At 40.6% G+C, this 18,395-nt stretch overlaps 1 protein-coding gene across 4 annotated transcripts; it reads left to right on the plus strand.

The window, feature by feature from the left end:
• Positions 1-9,725: 9,725 nt before the first annotated feature.
• lyl1 (LYL1 basic helix-loop-helix family member) lies at positions 9,726-18,177 on the plus strand. 4 transcript variants are annotated; one of them, XM_073472725.1, is made up of 5 exons: positions 9,726-9,855; positions 10,228-10,294; positions 11,279-12,564; positions 14,627-14,724; positions 15,746-18,177. In XM_073472725.1, exons 3-5 carry the CDS (start codon positions 11,825-11,827, stop codon positions 16,288-16,290), a joined length of 1,383 nt encoding a protein of 460 aa, XP_073328826.1. In that variant the 5' UTR covers positions 9,726-9,855; positions 10,228-10,294; positions 11,279-11,824; the 3' UTR covers positions 16,291-18,177. The 4 variants fall into 4 exon arrangements, with proteins under 4 accessions (XP_073328826.1, XP_073328817.1, XP_073328832.1 ...); XM_073472716.1 differs by having other exon boundaries at positions 9,735-9,846; XM_073472731.1 differs by having other exon boundaries at positions 9,750-9,855; positions 11,282-12,564.
• The last annotated feature ends 218 nt before the right edge of the window (positions 18,178-18,395 follow it).

Consider the following 18,395-nt stretch of genomic DNA (forward strand, 5'->3'; position numbering starts at 1 on the left):
GTTTAACGTTAAAAATCAGTCTTTTGTTCCTCAGTAAGTTCAACCTGTCTGATTCCCTCTCATCAACACCTTCCTCAAACACACACACACACAAACAGTAACTGGACATGTTTTGACAGGTGGTCATCTCTGGTTTATACTGTATAATAGCAGCCTGCAGAAGTTCCTCCGGGAACGGAAGAAGAGATGGAAAGAGAGCCAGTGCGTGTGTGTGTGTGTGTAACCAAATGACAGACAACCAGAGCAAACACACACGCACACACAGGGAAGAAAAAGAGAGAGCGATTGAGCAAGAAGGAGAGGGAGTCTGAGTGTTATTTCAGTCACAATACATCCAGTTGTCACTGAGCCCCGTGACCAAAAGCTTTTTCATTCCCTCCTCTCTGTTTCATAAAGCACCTCCGTATGCAGAGCAGCACATCTGGTGGACAGATGTCTATCTCTCCGTCTCTTGTTTTCTCTCCCTCTGTACTTCTTTTTCCTTTAGGCAGGCCTGGTGCTAATCCCTTTCTCCTCCACCTGGCCCGGACCACCCACACACTGAGCGGGGCTGCGGCAGCCCACCAGCAGAGAGTAAGTGTGTGTGTGTGTGTGTGTGTGTGTGTGTGTATTACATATGTGGACAAAAGGAGAACTGTACTGATGTTTACACAGAGGTAATAATATAAGACAAACAACAATTAAATATTATTAATGTTTAAAATATAATTAATTCTCTTTATGCTTCTGGTGTCACCTTAAGCATGATAATCAAACTTTTGCCACTTTATAATTGTACACTTGTCATTGCTGTGAGAACCATTCACCACTTAAACTGTACGTCTGATGATACATTTATAGATTTTTAACTTTTTTTTTCATTTTTTTTTCGAGTCAAGTCCTCTCTTTCTCATACAGATGGATGAAAGACGTGCAGAAAAGGTTGACTATATATAGTCAACCTTGGATGTTGCACAAGTTTAGCACTTAGCTTTTGTCGCCATCTTGTGGTAAAGTGACCAAAACACTAAACAGTAAAATGACATGGCTGTACACACAGTACAATGTGTGAGACATCAGTCAAAGGGTTTATTTGCAAAAGACTAAATTTTCTTTTATTCCCCTACATCATGTTATATGTGTGTGCTTGAACAATATTAAGTCAAACTGGTGTTGGGTTGTTGTGATAAGACATCTATTTAAAATAATAATAATAATAATAATAATAATAATAATAATTAATATTTTTGAATATTTATCAAATTGGTGATGGTATATTCATTTTAAGAACGATGTGTAGCTGTTTCTGCATATGAACTCTTCACTTGCACCTTGCTATGCACTCAGTTGCCTGTTCATTAGCTACACTTCCCTGATACTAATTCAGCCTAATATGTTTCAGAGAGGAGCTAATGATCATTTTGGATGATATAGTTTAAGCATGCTTTGAACAGTATTGTATTATACAGAGAGGTGTTTCTGATCTGCTTCTTGTTATTCTGCCCTTGTTGATAGAAAAGGGGCTGACAAAATAGAATAATGATAGAGACACTTGTCCTTTTCTGAGGGTGAGGGTTAGAAATCGGTCAGTTTGCTACACCATCATAGATTTTGAAATATAGGCCTATGCCACAGCAAAACCCCTTTCACACTGGACAAAAAACCCACTAACACCTGGCTTTTTCCTCAAGTTGAATGTGTATAATCTGCATTTAGTCCCCATCAGCTGTGATGAAAACACAACTCTTGGGTGAACACGTTATTTTTTTGCCCCTTGTCATTGTAAGATGATATGACGTGTGTTGGAGTTAAGGATGCTGGCTTGTTATTACTTTTGAATCCATCTCTGTCAAGTCTGATCCTGTGGTGGAGAATCTAAGGAAACAGAGCAGGACAACTGTCTTTTGTTATCGTGGAAACAAATTGGTTACATATGTCAGACTGTATGTCCTTAATATACGATATATGAACAAAATCAAACTACATGCAGTGTTTCTCCAAAACAAACAATCAAATCCAGAGCGAGTGAGCGCCAAACAGGAACTCATATATTTTGAATTAGTGAGGGAGAAAGTGGAAAAGTGATGCTGAGTTTCCTATTATTGCAGGATGGGGGGCTGACAACAGGGCCGAGTCCGCCCACCACGCTGTGAGCACGCCAGTGGAATTTGGACGGCGACAGTGCTGATGATGAGAAATATGAGAGAGGAAGACACAATACTGTGTTGTTCCACACAGGTTCATCACAACCCGAGGGCACAACCACCAGACACATACACACACACACACACACACACACACACACACACACACACACACACACACACACACACACACACACACACACACACCAGAGTTGTTTCCATTTATGCTCAGAGACACAAACACCGTTGTACTCATATTCACAATTAGAAACTTTGAGTACACGTCCACAGTGAAACACACACACACACAGAGGCTATTGTCAGTGCTCATCTCATGTGGAAATATTTGTAGTTTCGTTGCCAACACTGGAAGTGGATGCGAGTGGTGCTGTTTGAAAAGCCGCAGTGCGCTCGTAAAGTTCTGCACGTAATCCAGTGCAGGTGACGACGCTTAAGAGTCAAAGGCCAGACTGAGGCGTCGGGGTCAAATGAGTCAGACCAGTCCTCCCAGTGAGAGTTACTGGGCTGCCTGTGTTTTCCTGCTCATCGTTTCTTCCTTTCTCCACTGATGAAGAATCGACTACAGCTATAAACTGTTATCCTGAATAACGATTAAATGCAGACAAATGGAAATGTATGTAGAAAATATCATTAATTCTGTTCATATGTTTCTGGTAGCATATAGGTTTAAAATTCAAGCAAATCTCATATTACTCAATGCTGTTCATTGTTCGAGCATTTTGTATGTTATGCAACTCCAATGGACAGTTCTTTCAATCTACAATGCATATTTTTATTATTGGGTACATTATATTATTATTATTAGCAGCAAATGTAAAATCAGTGAATGGATAAGTGGTGAAACTTGTGCTAAGAGCAAAAAGTTATCAAACGAGACAGAAGGTAAAATAGAAGAATAAGTAAAGTTTTGATTTATTATATCACTTCATTAGACATGAAGGAAAAGCAGCTTTATGTTTCCTTTCAGAGTCTATTTTAATTATTTAACAAAGTGTTTTGTTGATTGATGTATTGCATTGAGTCTACTGAGGCTTTGGGTTGGTGGCTCAGAGCCAAACTTTTCACTAATACTAATTAAACCAAATCAATCTACTCATGTGTCAAAGAGGCCAATATTCACCACATTATCTGCAGTAACAGTCAATATTTTAAAAAAATTTAAATTAATGTAAGATGTTTAATGTTCTGGTAGCCATAAAAACATTTTTTATTATTGAGGCGTTTGTACTGAGAGGTTTTTATATTTCACACTCCTGATTTAAGTACCTCGTGAAAACAGCCTCTTTTCTGGCTCCTGTTCAGCTGTTCAGGCTGAATGTACAGTATATGTGTGCAATCAAGGAAACGATTGATTGAACCCATTATGCTCTGATTAGCCTGCAGGCCGCTCTCTCCCTCCCAGCTGAGTGAGTCTATTCTGAGACAGGAGACAATAAAGGAGTGCTTTCTCTTCGCTCCCTCTGTGAGTCTGTCTGTCTGTCTGTCTGTCTGTTCCACTTTCCTTCCTTTTTCCTCTATATACTTCTCTTCTTATCCCTCCATTTCCCACAACCAATCCTCGCCCTTCGCATCAGGAAAGTCTTTGATTTATTTTCTAAAAATGCAAATATTAGCTTGAGGAGCGTTGGTCCCTCACACCTGTGGCAGATATATCCTGTTTGGAAAAGGCCTCACTAAACACCCTAATCCACCCCTACTTCTACCCCGCCCCTCTCCCCTACTAAACCCCCCCCCCCCCCTCCTTCACCACCCTCCTCTGCGCTGCCAAACCAGGAAGTGTGCGCAGGAAACAGCTGTCCCCCACATCCGCCCTCTAGCCCCTGGCCAGGTGCATCCTGGGAACGGAGCAATGTGTGACCGTCGACATGTGGCTGACACTGTACGAGGTGCCGTTACAGTAATCAGGATTGCTATGAACTCTAAACAGCGACAAGATAAAAATAAAGCACCTTGTTATCTATTAGGCCTTTTCAAATAACCTTTCTGAGATTTATTTTTGTTGGAAACACGCTACAATGTTTGGGCCTTGATGTCACAGGGAGGCAGTGATGGTGAACAAAACAAGTTATCTTTGATCTGAAGCTGATACACTTGACTCACAAGCGATCGCTTCTCCTCAACTCAAAGGGGAACTCCACTGATTTCACACATCAAAGTGTGATTACAAGTGTTGAGGAGTGTTACTGCATATGTGAAAAAAGTTGTATAAAGCCTCCAGAGGGCGCTGTCCGGAATCAGATAAATTGCCATTAGTGATGTCACTTGAGTCAGCTGCAGTTGTGGCTGAAGACGTTTAATGAAATGAAAAAAATCTGGGGGGTAGGAGTTTGCAAGAAGTGTGTTTACCAGACTCGTGGGTAATGGAGGCAGCAGGTTTTGAAAAGAAAGAAGAACGTGTGGAGTAAAATAGATGATATCTCTGATTCTACTGACCCCTTTTGTAAATGCAAAAAGCAATTCAGCACCAGTCTTTGAAGCCACTTTGGCATAGTGGCCAGAATGTGTAATGACAATGTCACATGATGCATAATGACCCATAAAGACATTTCAGCAGAGTCTCATGATTAAACTAGCTTATTTTATTCACCATAAGACATAAATTGATGACGTTGTGATGTAGCGTGGGATCATGGGAGTTGACGTCATCATTGTTAGCCCACTTACATCACAGATGAAATGCTATCTGATGTGTTCACAATGTTTAATAATGTGTTTATAATATTACAACATGCTTCTTCTGTGTAAGGTCAGATTCTAGGATGGCAGTACACTAACATCCTCCTGTTTTGTCCTTAATCTCCAACAGAAACTGACACTCTTCTTGTTGTCGTTTTCAGCAGTTGGATGGCCCGTCTCCAGGACAATCAGGAAAAATAAACAGAGTCGACATCTGTCGCGGCAGAGGAGGAGAGAGAGCGTCTGTCCCGGCCAACGCTCGCAGCATTGTTTGTCACTTTCTCCATGAAATACACTGCGAATATTGCCTCAAACAATTAGGTTCCAGTGATCCCTATCGCCCGGCACACAATAGTGTTTACATGGCGTGGAGGAAACGTGGCCATGGAGCCCACTTTGGGGAGTGTGTGTGTGTGTGTTTTCTTGGGCATGTGCATGCGTCTGTGTATATCCACTATATGAATTTTAGGAGTCTATACCCTCACACTATTCTGAGAGGGTGAAACATATTGGTTTACCATAAGATTATTGCTTTAATTGCTTTCTCATTTTCACCCTCCAGTTCTCCCAAACTGTTGAAACTTGAAGGTTCATTTTGACACTTTTAGGGGTTTTGTTGCTCCTGCATTACTTGGCCTTGTAAAACTTCAAAAACTGTATTAGTATCATCATCTCATAACTGTCTGCTTAACATGTCTCTTTTGTCACGTAGTTACAACAACAGAAGGGGTAAATAATAGTCAACGGTGCAACACAGCTAATTAGCTATGACAGTTTCCTTCATTTTGGACTCTTCGGCTCTCTGTTTGCCACAAAGATCAGGGGCTTCACTTATAAAACAGACTTACGATTAAGTTTGGTCCTAAGCTTGACTTAAGCAGAAAACCTTGTAGAAGATGTCCCTAAAAAAACATTACTTTGCCTTGAAAATTATCTTGTCACTAAGCAAAGTCTAGACTAGACTTCAAGCTGGTTATGTAAAGGTGTTGCAGTTTGGGACGCGTATGCATCCAAATCTGTGGTGAACTTTACATGAGCTTTATAAACGATGTGCAGCGTCGACATGCTTGTCAACCCACTGTTCAGTCGCTCTACTCATCTCTACCATCGCTGAGTCCGTCTTCCGACTTTCATTTTCTTGTTTAGTCCATGGCTATTTCTGAATAAACTGTTTTGTGCAGGAATTTTATAGCAAGGCATTTTTTACTCAGTATCTTTTTATGAATTGAATGTAAGCACGTCGACCATTATCTTCAGACAAAGTTCAAGTATAAATCTCTAAATACTTTTCGTAAATGAGGCCCCAGCTCTGTCAAAGCTTGTTTTTTTCCCAGTTATGTGAATGTCCATGTGTGGTCTTCACAGACGACCTCTTGACATAAGGGCTTCAACTGATTGCAGCAATTCCATTGTGATCAATTTATTCTGCCGCACAATTTTACAGTTGTAAATACTGGTGACCAGTAGCCTTAATTCTGCTACCTGTGTTAGAAACACAAGTTATGTTAATGTTACATTAAGTTTGGTCCCTGGACTCCAATTATCAGCTGATATTTTCTTTAGGCCACAAATAAGCCTCAGAGTTTTCATTTTCCACGCCTCACCCACACATGCTTACTGGCCCAGCAAGAGATCAATGCTGTTTCTGCAGGTGCGCACAGTGAGACAACCTTTACATATAGCTTTATTTTTACTTTATTCTCTAGGGTATTTGGCAAACAGCCTGACCCTGCCTTATGTACAAACACACATGCACGCATGCACACACACAAGCACACACACACACGCGCGCGCGCGCTCGTGCACAAAGGCACTCACATCAATACTCTATTTATTGAGCTGGGTATTTTGAGGTAGTCAGGGGAGGGCGTGACAGCTCGCCTCTGAGATTAAAACAATCCTCTCTTGATTTCTTCCTCACTCAAGGGAAAAGCGGAAGCTGTCTGTTATCGTTTGTTTCTATAATTATTCCCCATTTACAGTTTGGGTGTTCACACGGGGCCTTAAATGAGAAAGTCAACGATTTCTCTTCTGCCCAGAAAACTGTGACCGTGTGAGATGCTACAGTAAGATTGGGGAAACCCAAAATGCACAGTGATTTGTTGTCTGCTGGCTAAGGGTTTCATCTGACTTAATCGACAATTCACACAACTGTGGCACCATACTGGGAGCAACAGCTTCTTTGTGTTAAAGCAATTAAGATGATTTGGCAACTAAACTACTGCATTTTCAAACCATTTGGAGTCCAGATTCTCTTTCTGATTTTTCTGCGAATTTATAACATGTCTTTGACCTAATTAACCACCTTTACCTCACATTCATGGTATCCTGTTTTCCAGCACGAACTCAGCTATAAGTCAGACCTTAAAATAAGACCTTAAAATACACAAATAAAATGACATGGCGCCTATAAAAATGCACAAATATGTAGTGATTAAAAATTTGACATAAAAACTCTTCAAAGTAGTATTTTTCAGTGTGCTTTTAAACAAAGAAAAGGAAAGTAGAACTATAAATATTACAATCTATTTACATATAAATTGCTTTTCATCCCAACTTGTTTTTGTCCCCTTTTCCTTGTTAAAAATGGCATCTAACAGTGAAAATCACAGATATTAGGACCACAACGGTTAAGGGCCCATTCTTGGCTGTATTTGCTTTTCTCTATTAAGATTCCAGCACATATAGCCACAAACACTAAGTGAACAAAGCTGAAGGCATTTAAAGACATTTTCCATTTAAATCATATTTTTAAACAAACAATTAAAGAACTAAAACTGTTCTGAAAATACAACACTGTGATGCTATTAAATAACATTACTTTTAACAGGAGCGTACAAAGCACAGGAAAAGTTAATCCCTTAAGGATTTCTCTCTGTCCCTTGTGTAGCTTTTTATATGTTACAGGCAAATTCAGGCAGCATCTGCAGCGACAGCAGAGCCACTGCGACGTTATTCTGGCTCACAGAGGGCGATCAACTGGAACCACAGCTGCCAGACGCAGAACAGTGTGACACTCCAATAGAAGACACTCTGCACTCTGATTGTACTTACACTATTGTTATTTCAGCATATTCAGACCTCCAGGGCAGTTATCCCTTATAATAATGATGATGTTGATGATAGTGATGGCCACAATGAAGAAAAAAAAAAGATAACAATGATGATGGTGAGGATGATGAAGGCGATGACAGATTTGTTGAGTAGTTGCTCAGCAAGCTGCTTTCTTTCCCAGGACCTTGAAGGTCACGTAACTGTAAAGCCTTTATAATGTTTGTGTTTGAGTCTGTCTAAGAAGGAAATGACTGAGGGAATGTAAAAGAGGCGTTGACCCTGAGGTTGAAGGAGGGAACAGGAATGGGTGAGCACAGAGGAGGACGGGTGAGGGATAGATTCAGGAAGGAAGTTCAGGAGCTCTCTGAGAGGAAAGTTACCACGATGATGACGACTCGTGTGTTGGTCATCAGCGACACAGGTGCGCTCTGATGTCATAAATCCCCAAAGCTGTCTCGTGCCCAATAAATAGAGACCGTCTGTGTTTGTACAGTGCTGTCACACATACAGTATATAGTGGGAATCAGGGCAGAAACTAATGATTATTTTTAATGTAGATTAATAACTGTATTGTAAACATGACTGTATTTTTGTTTTACTTTCAACCATTTTAATTTATTTTAAGTTGTAGGGGTTTTACGCAACTGAATGTTATTTTATAGTTTTTAAAATTTTTATCAATAAGCCCACGATTTTTAATGGCTGTGGCTTTTTTTATTTTATTTACAAGCCTGTTGTGGGACTGCTTTTACTTTGTCAGTAATTTCTCTTTTTATTGTTCCTCCTGTTCTTTGTTTTGTTTGACTCAATGTCATTGTCAGTGAGAGCTACCCCTCAGTGATCTCTCAGGTATAAATAAAGCTTGATGGATTGAATGAATTATGGTGTTGTTTTGTCCAACCTTGAAAATTATAACTTGCCAGAACCCTGGGTAACATATTCAAATCTCTTGTTTTATACAGTCAACAAAACCTAATATATATATTTAGTTATCTCTTATTAGGTAATGAAGACATCTAATCCTCATATTTTAAAGCGGAAACCAACACATTTTTAAAATAGTTGAGTATGAATTTAGTTTATCAAAGCAGCTGACGGTTAATCAAAGAGAAGCTCTATTCGGGGACCCACAGTTGCTCCTCTTTTCTCCTTCTCACCTACTTTATTGCATCAATTTGTCTCAAATCAACAATAAAAGAACATAATATTTGTTTTTTTATAATGCTGCTTCATATTCATATTAAAAGTGATTCACTGCTTGTCATCAAGCTGTAAAAATGACCTTTAACAGCAGACATTTGATAAGAAGACAAAGATTTTAGGTGATTCCCTGTCTACGCATGTCTGTGTATGACCGTTCACTCTATGTGTGTGTTAATAAGCGTGTATGTGTGTGTACAGTACACCTTGGTCTGTTTATTACATTGTGATTTAAGTGCAGTTGCGGATATTTTCTTGGAAACAGTCCAGGTCCCTTCAAAGTCTGACCAGTCTGGTGTGATGTGTGTGTGCGTATGTGCACGTAGGCGTGAACCTGCCAATTGCGTGTGTGTGTGTGTTATGAAAAGTGTGTGTGTGTGTGTGTGTGTGTGTGTGTGTGTAGGTATTGGTGGTGGAGGGGGGAGGAGGGGTAGTGGAGGTTTCTTATCTACAGGCCACAGGCAGCTTTTGAGGCTCTTATCAGCAGCCACCATATTGTACTCGCACATCCTCTTGTCCAGCAGGGAGCGGAAAACTCTCCTTGCAACATGGTCCCCCCCCCCCTCCCTCTCTCTCTCTCTCTTTCTCTCTCTCCCTCTCTCTCTCTTTCTCTCTCTCTCTGTCTCTCTCTCCCTCTCTCTCTCCCACCTCACATTTGCCAGAGTACCAGAGCTCTCCGACTGGCAACCAACTGGAGCATTGTGTCTTCTTGGCGAAGAGAGCGAGAGAAGGAGGGGATAGACAGGACAGTGAGAGAGAGAGACAGACAGAGGTGAGAGAGGTGAGACTGACATACGGACAGAGACACACACCATCCACCTCCACCCTTTGTCGTGAACAACTTTGCGACAAAAACACAAATAAGTGCGTCTAGGCTGTCCTTCGCTTTCATTCTGACTTCATCTCTTTGTGAATATTTCGAAGTTTTATTTATTTTTCATTTTAAAATGATTTTTAAGGAGATTGAACTGGGTGTGAGGAGGTGTCCTGAGGGGTGTCAGACAGTTTGGCTTCAATTCTGATCTCAGATTGACAGACAGACGCTGACAGGCTGCAGTGGAGTGTGAGTGACCCGAGGAGGAGGAGGAGGAGGAGGAGGAGGAGGAGAGGGAGGACGTTAAACACTGAGGAGATACACCATGTGCGTTCACAGATTACTTGAACTCTGACGGATTTTGCATGACAGACAGACGTGGCACACTGGATATCATAATGTATCTGTGAGTACTTATTTAATATCTTTTTTTGATGCAGCCTGTAGTATATGAGTGTTTTTAACCTCTGACTTTAATTTTAAATATTTTAAAAACTTTAGTGAGAAAGTCTTTGCTTATTAAAATAGTTGACGATAGAAATTTTATATCAAGTCATGTCAGATGGCTTGATGGATGGCTATTTACTGTATTAACTAATTACATTTATGTGACAGTCTACTGGTTACACGTAATACACAATATATTGTTCATTTGGCTTAAACATTAATCTGATACATGTTTTAGACAAATATAAAATGTAGTGCAATGAAATTAAACCACTGTTATTAAAATTATTTTAATGAAATATTAATTGCATAAAGGTTTATCACAAGTATCAGAGATATTTTATTGGAGGAGATGATTTAAACTATTAGAAAGGTCGTTGTGTAAGTAATTGTGCAAGAATATATTGGTTTGACTAATAATCAAATGCTGTAATCGATACTATATTTATGCGGAGCCATACTGGCTTTGTTTCTCAACCAAAGCAAAATTGTTTTATAAAATTGTGCAGAAATTCAGCAACCTAAAAAACACTGCTGCAAAATTAGATGGTAAAAAGTCTCGTCCGTACACGATTGTGAAAGAAGGAACTGTCCAGTATAAAGTCATGACCACCATAAAAGACTAAAAACAGGAACAGTTGCGATTGCAAAACCTGAGAAATCATAAGAGTGTTACGCCTTTGTGCAGGGCAGAGTAACAACAACCATCTCCCTCATCGTAGAGAAGAACTCACTTGATATCCAGCATGAGAAAAATCTGTGAATTTCCATGAAATAAATTCAGATTTTAAAACCAAGAAATGAGAAGCAACAGCTACTCATTACATCGCACATAAAAGCTCTTTTGGTTGACCTGTGTACACATTTTCTCATCGTCTCCCTTTTGCTAAATATACACCAAATATATATCCTGAGTGCATGTTTTTCTTTTTCTTTTGTTCAGCAGACTCTTTGATATCAATCCAATCTTCAGTGATGTGGGACGTTTTCAATGCTTAAAAGGATTTTGACTCATATCCTCAAAATACACACAGACAGACAGACAGACGGACAGAATCATTAAGAGCGGCCACTGGAGACTGGTTCAGAAACCTCGAGTCTGCTGCTCAGGATGTACTGTGAGAAAAACCCCCGCCAAATCAGACCGCAACCACCACCCCGGCTCCACGCTGCACCCAGAGACGATACCACAGAGATAGTCGTCCATTAAAGACTGTGGCACCTGAATGAAGACAGGCTCACGTTTTCTCAATTACCGAGGAGGAGCTGATGGATTTCAGGTTAGACAGAGGAATTTTTAGTGAGGTAGGAAAGTAGAGCAAAGAAAGAGGAACTCAGGAGTTTAAAGAGGTTTAAAGGTCTCTGCATGCACATGTTAGTTACTCTCACACATATTTAAAGACTCCACTGGGACAAGACACACTGACACACACACTGAGAGGAACAGGAGCTTGGCACCGACAGGGATCCCTCTAGAGACTTCACCACCATGATGGAGAAGCTGAACTCTACCGGCATACCTGCCTCACCCCCTGACCTCCCTCGCCCCTCCTCGTCCTCGTCCTCCTCCCCATCCTGTGCCTCCGTAGAGCAGCACAGTCCCCTTCAGAACAAGACACTCTTGGATCCTATCACCAGCCCTCATCCTGCTAACAAGACGGGCCATAAAGGACACACGGATGTCCCGATCAGGTCCCCAATTGCCACGACGACAGCGTTGACCAGTCACCATGCAGACAAAGCAGCTGCACCTGAGCCCATTGTCATGGAGACCGAGGAGGAAGAGGAGGAGGAGGAGGACAAGAGGCCAGGAGGGACAACATCCACCACAGCACAAGCTGCTTCTGGGTCCCCAACTCTTTCCTCTCCACCTCCACTTCTCCCAGCACCAGCCAAGACGTCCCCATGTGCTCTACCGCCTCCCACCTCCACCGCGTCCTTCACTTCGTCCTCATCGTCCTCTCCTCTTCCTCCACACATTCCAGTCATCAGCCTCGGCCACAGCAAACCCCCTCTCCCACTCACCAACACCCCTCTGACTGCACTCCATCCAATTCCCAACCTCCTGCACGGGCCCCACGGGGAGCTTCGCCGCAGTCAGCTGACCTGCTTGCCTGTGACGAGCCCTGGAGCTTCAGCATCTTCTGTAGGCTCTGGAGGGCCTTCAGCTGCCTCACCAGGGCCCCTGCTGCCTCAGCAGTACCTGTCTGCACACCCTTTCTTCACCAGGTGAGACCTTGCGTATAAGCACTATGGTCCCAACCTTTTGCCCTCATGACCTCTTAATTTTATTCAGTTTATACGTGCAACCCCGTCATCATCAGTGAGTGGTGAGTGATTTTCACTTCTCAGATTGTTGCATTTGATTAATATTTTGGGGACTAATGAGTTAAACTTTCTATTCAACAAGAAAAAGCAGTGTTGTAAAAACATACAGTCCTACATTGATTTCTGTGTTTATTTTGAAATACCTCAAAGAGGAGCCCACATATCTCCACTCATTCCAAAAATCTGGAAGGTGGAGTTGGAGCTGAGGGACATGAGGTGCCCACCATTTATTTATCTTTCATTTATGCAGGAGGATCTTATGATTTATGATTACCTTATTTCAGATTGTTTTAAATCATTAAGAAATCTGTGATGCAATACAAATATTTGTTTCGTAACAAAATTAAATATAAAGTGATTCCAGTTTGTTTTGGTGCCATTTTAACAGTTTTAAGCATGTTTTGATCGGGATAATATCGTGAGTTGAGTGAGTGAGTTGCAATTATTTGGGCCAGGATACCATTACATGACATTCATATCGTCTCATGCCTCGTATCAAGAGTAAAAGTAAATAAATTATACATATAGTATATTTACACAGTATTGTAAAAAGTACCCAAAATTCCTACTTAAGTAAAAGTAAAGATGTCGTGTTAAGATATTACTTCGGTAAAAGTGAAAGTCACCCATAAAAATAGTACTTGAGTAAAAGTCTTAAAGTATCTGATATTAAATGTACGTATCAAGAGTACAAGTAAATAAAAGACATTAAAATGCCACATTCTCAATCGCCAGCTCCTTTCCACCAGGCATGCAAACAGATGTGGAACTCTAAACTATAAAAACCACAATACACTTTCCTGAGATGTTACTGCATCATTAATGACAATGCTGCTTCGTTGGTAACTATGGCAAGTTTATGTTTCAGAGGAAACCTCAACTGCTGGGATTTCATGACTTCCCATAGTGATTTATAGTCGCTGCGCTGCACGGTTATGTGAAATTGACAGCAGGATGTGTGCTGTTATGAAGGCACCTCACATTTCTCACGCTAAATTTACTCATCAGAACGTTTGGCTGCTGAACACAAGTTGCATCATGGATTTTCTTTTGTGCACATTTAGTACCAAAATCCTCAAGAGACATTACTTTTGAAACTATACATTCAGTTTTAATTGCGGCTAAATTTAGTCGTTGAACTGACAAAAGGCGACAGAACTCTTGAAGCACTTTCTGGGCTGGTACAGTTGGCAACTCTTAGCTTACACTTATGAAGAAAGGCATTCATTTGCAGACCTTATCAAAGCCCTCCTACTGTTCATCTATTCTCTACTCCAAAAAGGATTTTCCACACAGTTTCTTTCTGTAACAGAGGAGCATCAGCGATGTAAAAAGCAGGACTTTTTTCACAGTGACTACATCTATGGTTGCACCATCTGTCATGGAGGTCTGGGAATAAGGTTCCCTCCTCACTTCTCTCTGGTCTGTTTGTAGCAGGAGGCATTGATCCCCCCGCGGTAGAATCAGCTAGTAACCAGACTTAATGAGACTGGGCTGCAACTCTGCATGCACACTCAATCAATGCCACCAACATAATCCCTTCGTAGTTAATGGCTTCCACCAACCTCTTGATTTCTCCAGCCGCTTTCCAAGATATTTAAGAGGAGAGGTGCTGGAACGACCTAACATGTTCAATAACTGTTTTTTTTATTTAGATGCATTTCATTTTGTGAACACTGCTGAAACTCAAAATCTTACTATGCATATTTTTCTAATTTCGTGTTCGAAATATCTCATTACACTTAATATAAGACCCAATCACCAAGAAAGTAGCATTTCAGTGAGATAATGGGAGTTGATTCTAGATAATTTTACTTGTTCCATTTGCAGATTTCTTTTACTTATTACAAGCAAGAAATGTATTGTGTTAATTGTCTTCTATGTCATTTTGAAGTGGCTTTTTTCAGTGAATGCACTTCCATACATGTCACATTTTCACCCGCATTACTGTTTTTATTTCTAGTTCTTACCTCAGTCCCTCAGGAGGAAACTATGGTGTCATCAACAACAGCCGGATCAAGAGAAGACCCTCGTCACACTTTGAGATGGAGATCACTGAATGTGAGTTTCTGTGTGACCAAATAAATAACCAGACATTAAAATTAATATGGCCATAGTTACTGTATGTGAACTGATGATATACTGTATATCTAAAGTGTCATGTAAAGGATAAGTTTAAGTTTGCAGATATTCTATATTTCTTATTGTCAACATCATTAATGTGTTAGTTTGTCTCTCAATACTTTCCTGCCACAGCCCAGTTGTTCTTACTGAGGATATAAATATCTACACACCTATAAATATAATAATGGGTCATAGATACATATTTATATCTTTATTAAAAAAATCCCTTAAACAGCTGAGCACTGTAGTTTTTAACAAGCATAACTCAAACAGGAGTCAAAAGTCGATTCGTCAGGGAACTATTTTCAGCGGTGGATTAATACAGAATTTGTGCTCTAGTATTTACAGCAGCGAGACAAAACATGTAGGTTTGACTCACAACAAACTGAAGTGCCCATGTTTACCTTAATAAACATGTCCCAGTGCAACAATGCCGCTCAGTGTCTGTGTTTTTCATAGTTTTAATGGGGCCCTTTTCCACCAACTAGCTTCAAGATTCTTGGAAACTTGTTGTGCTATCCTGCAAACCAGCTCACATTTCCACCAGTTTTGAGCAGAAATATTTTAATCAAGGATGTGTCATCAACGGAGGATGTTGCATAACACATAACAACCTGTAAAATATGACACAGCCACTTTGGTTCGCACTTTAGGGCAAGGAAAATCTTTTTTGATGTTGATCTAGCTGGGAACCAACTTTTCGGGTTCTGAACCAATTTATTTTTGGTTGAAATGCTCTGGCTCACAATAAGGTGTGTGAACTGGAAAAGAACCAGTTCCATGTTGGTGGAAAAGGGGTAGGAGTAAGCTATATCATGGTATGGCTACACAATGCGTGTTAGTAGAAACATTTCATAGTAAAGTTTATTTTATGGGATTTGTTGACAATAGGGAGAGTATATATCAACTCCTTACATCCTTTATGGCCCTGCACACTCACAGTATTTGTGTCTTACAGGCCCTCCTCAGAAAATTGCCCGGCGTGTCTTCACAAACAGCCGTGAGCGCTGGCGACAGCAGAACGTGAACGGGGCTTTCTCTGAGCTGAGAAAACTCATTCCCACACACCCGCCTGACAAGAAGCTCAGCAAGAATGAAATCCTGCGTCTGGCTGTCAAGTACATCAACTTCCTGGTCACTCTGCTCAATGACCAGGCACAGGACAAGAGCAGGGACTCAGCTGAGGAAGAGGCCGAGGATGACAGCACCACAGCTGGGTTGGACAGAAACAAACTGAACCCTCTTTTCCAGTGCGACACCCCTCCTCTGTCCCACGCTGCCCTGCCATCCTCAGCCCATCCCGCCTTGGCGACAGCCCACAGAGACAGAGACTCAACTGACTCAGTCATCGCTCTGGCTAACTCCCCAGCGACATCCAGTTGTTACGGTGACACGGACAGCGAGGAGAGCTTTGGGGCTAAGACCTCTTTGGTGACCCATGGCATTCTGGGAAAGGTCAAGGGTCAGATAAGTATGGTGGCGGCCACAAATGATGAGCGGTGACATGAAAAGACAGCAGACAAAGAGGTGTGCAGACAGACTGAGTTTAAATGCCACACTGACGGACAGGACAGTAGTGTGAATAAGAAAGACAGATTTTGAGCAACATTTGGTGCTTTGAACTGTCTTTATGTTTTTTCCTGTAATGTGCAAACATTGAGTGTGAAGCTCTTGTTTTAGGAAAATAGTGAACTCTTCTCTGGCGCAAGTTGAAACATCACAGAACCTTCCAACAGACCCCAAATTAAGTCACAATGTTTCTTTGTTTAAATAGTATATCCCAAAGAATCCAAAAAATATGGATCCATAACATGGATAAATTATGCAAGACAGGATCATGAAATCTAATTAGATCAGCTCAGACTGGATCTTCCATAGAACACCACAGAATAATAAAAATGTTCATTCTCTCTAAATTTACATGTAAATAAGCAGCATTGCTCCAGTAAAGTTATGGTGGCTTAGACAGCCTCAGACTCTATGTTGTGCCTGCAGAGAAGCGAATGACATGCATTTATGGATTTAAGCTGCAGTTTGGTCCCACCCTGACATTGTGACACACTTGTACCAGACAGAAATAAAGTGTGTTTTAGTTTGCTGTTCCGTATTTGACATCCTCTTACTGCGCACCAAAGACTGCTCTTTGTCAGCACAATTTCTCAACACATGCCATGTTTGGCAAATGTTGAGGAAACATTTGTGTGTCCTCAGAGTGGTCAGTAAATGGTAATCTCAGTCTGACATGAATCAGATGTTAAATGTATAAATGCAGTGCTGTTGGATTGGAGTTATGAATGAACCAATTGAAATGTGAATGCTTATTTTAAGCTATGTCGCACATTATACAGTATGGGCCAAGGCCAAACTGCATGTTGTTTATTTGTGCTGTTTGACCAGAGCGACAGATTAATAATGGTACTTTTAACACGGGAGCCATAAAGAACACCGGTTAAAAAATAATGAAAAAAGTGAGTGATGTGACTCCCTGAAGACCAGTATGACTGTTCGCTGACGTTACTGTGACAATCACAGCCCTGGAAAAAAGAAAAAAAAACCCTGTTGACCTAATTGCTGTTGAAGTACCGAGGTTTTACCAGGCTGCAGATTTTGGGAGGAGTGTTGTACATGTTTTCAGTGGAGGAATATGTACTCAGATCTTTTACTTTATTAAAAGTAGCAGTATCGTGGTGTAATAATACTCTGTTACAAATAAAAGTCTTGCATTTAAAATCTAGCATCTAGTGATGGTGTTAGCATCGAAATATTTACAAGTACCCAAAGTAAAAGTACTCTTCATGCAGAATGGCCCATTTCAGAATAATAAATATTATACTACTGGATCATAATTATCTCCACCAAGAAGGCTATGTTTTCATCTGTGTCTGTTTGTTGGTTGGTTGGTTTGTCAGCAGGTTTACACAAAAACTAAAGAACGGATTTCCACGAAATTTGAATGGAGGATGGTTGTCGACCCCATTGAGGATCCAGATAAAGGGAAGGATCCAAGATCTGTTTTTTCTGTTAACTTCTCAGGGAATAGTGCATGGACTTAAACAAAACTTAAAAAAATCATCCACAGGCTTGTATAGGCAACTGAGAGAGACGGGAATGTCTCATTTTCACGTCACGTTGCAAAAAAAGGCCAATAAAAAAGTGATTACTATATGTAGATTACTACAAATGTTACATAGAGCCCCTTTAATGAAAAAAATCAGATCTTTTGAGGTTGAAAAAACATCGGAAATTTTGCAGCTGATGAAGCTGGAGCTAACTTCCATACGCTGCCAGATAGCTCTATAATCTATAATAATAAATCATCATTTAATATCTGGTTTATATTTTATGTTGATAATCTGAAAGTAAAAAGTAAAAGATGTCAATGTCAATAAATGTTGTGGACAATGTTTGCTTCTAAAATGTAATGGAGTAGAAGAGTGTAAAGTAGCAAGAAATAGCCTATAGTAAACTACAAGCACCTCAGAATTTAACTTAAGTAAAGTACGTTGCGTAAATGTACTTGGTTACATTTCACCATGCATGTTTTTGATGTGTTTGTGCATACTGTATGTGTGTGTGTGTGTGTGTGTGTGTGTGTGTGTGTGTGTGTG

Source organism: Pagrus major, chromosome 1 (assembly GCF_040436345.1).
Source record: "Pagrus major chromosome 1, Pma_NU_1.0".
Lineage (NCBI taxonomy): Eukaryota > Metazoa > Chordata > Actinopteri > Spariformes > Sparidae > Pagrus > Pagrus major.

Bases quoted from the DNA above. Each gene is read 5' to 3' on its own strand.
- lyl1 (XM_073472725.1), top strand. From the start codon at position 11,825: ATGATGGAGAAGCTGAACTCTACCGGCATACCTGCCTCACCCCCTGAC. The intron at 12,565-14,626 runs GTGAGACCTTGC...TTTTATTTCTAG, and splicing joins GCACACCCTTTCTTCACCAG to TTCTTACCTCAGTCCCTCAG. The intron at 14,725-15,745 runs GTGAGTTTCTGT...TGTGTCTTACAG, and splicing joins TGAGATGGAGATCACTGAAT to GCCCTCCTCAGAAAATTGCC.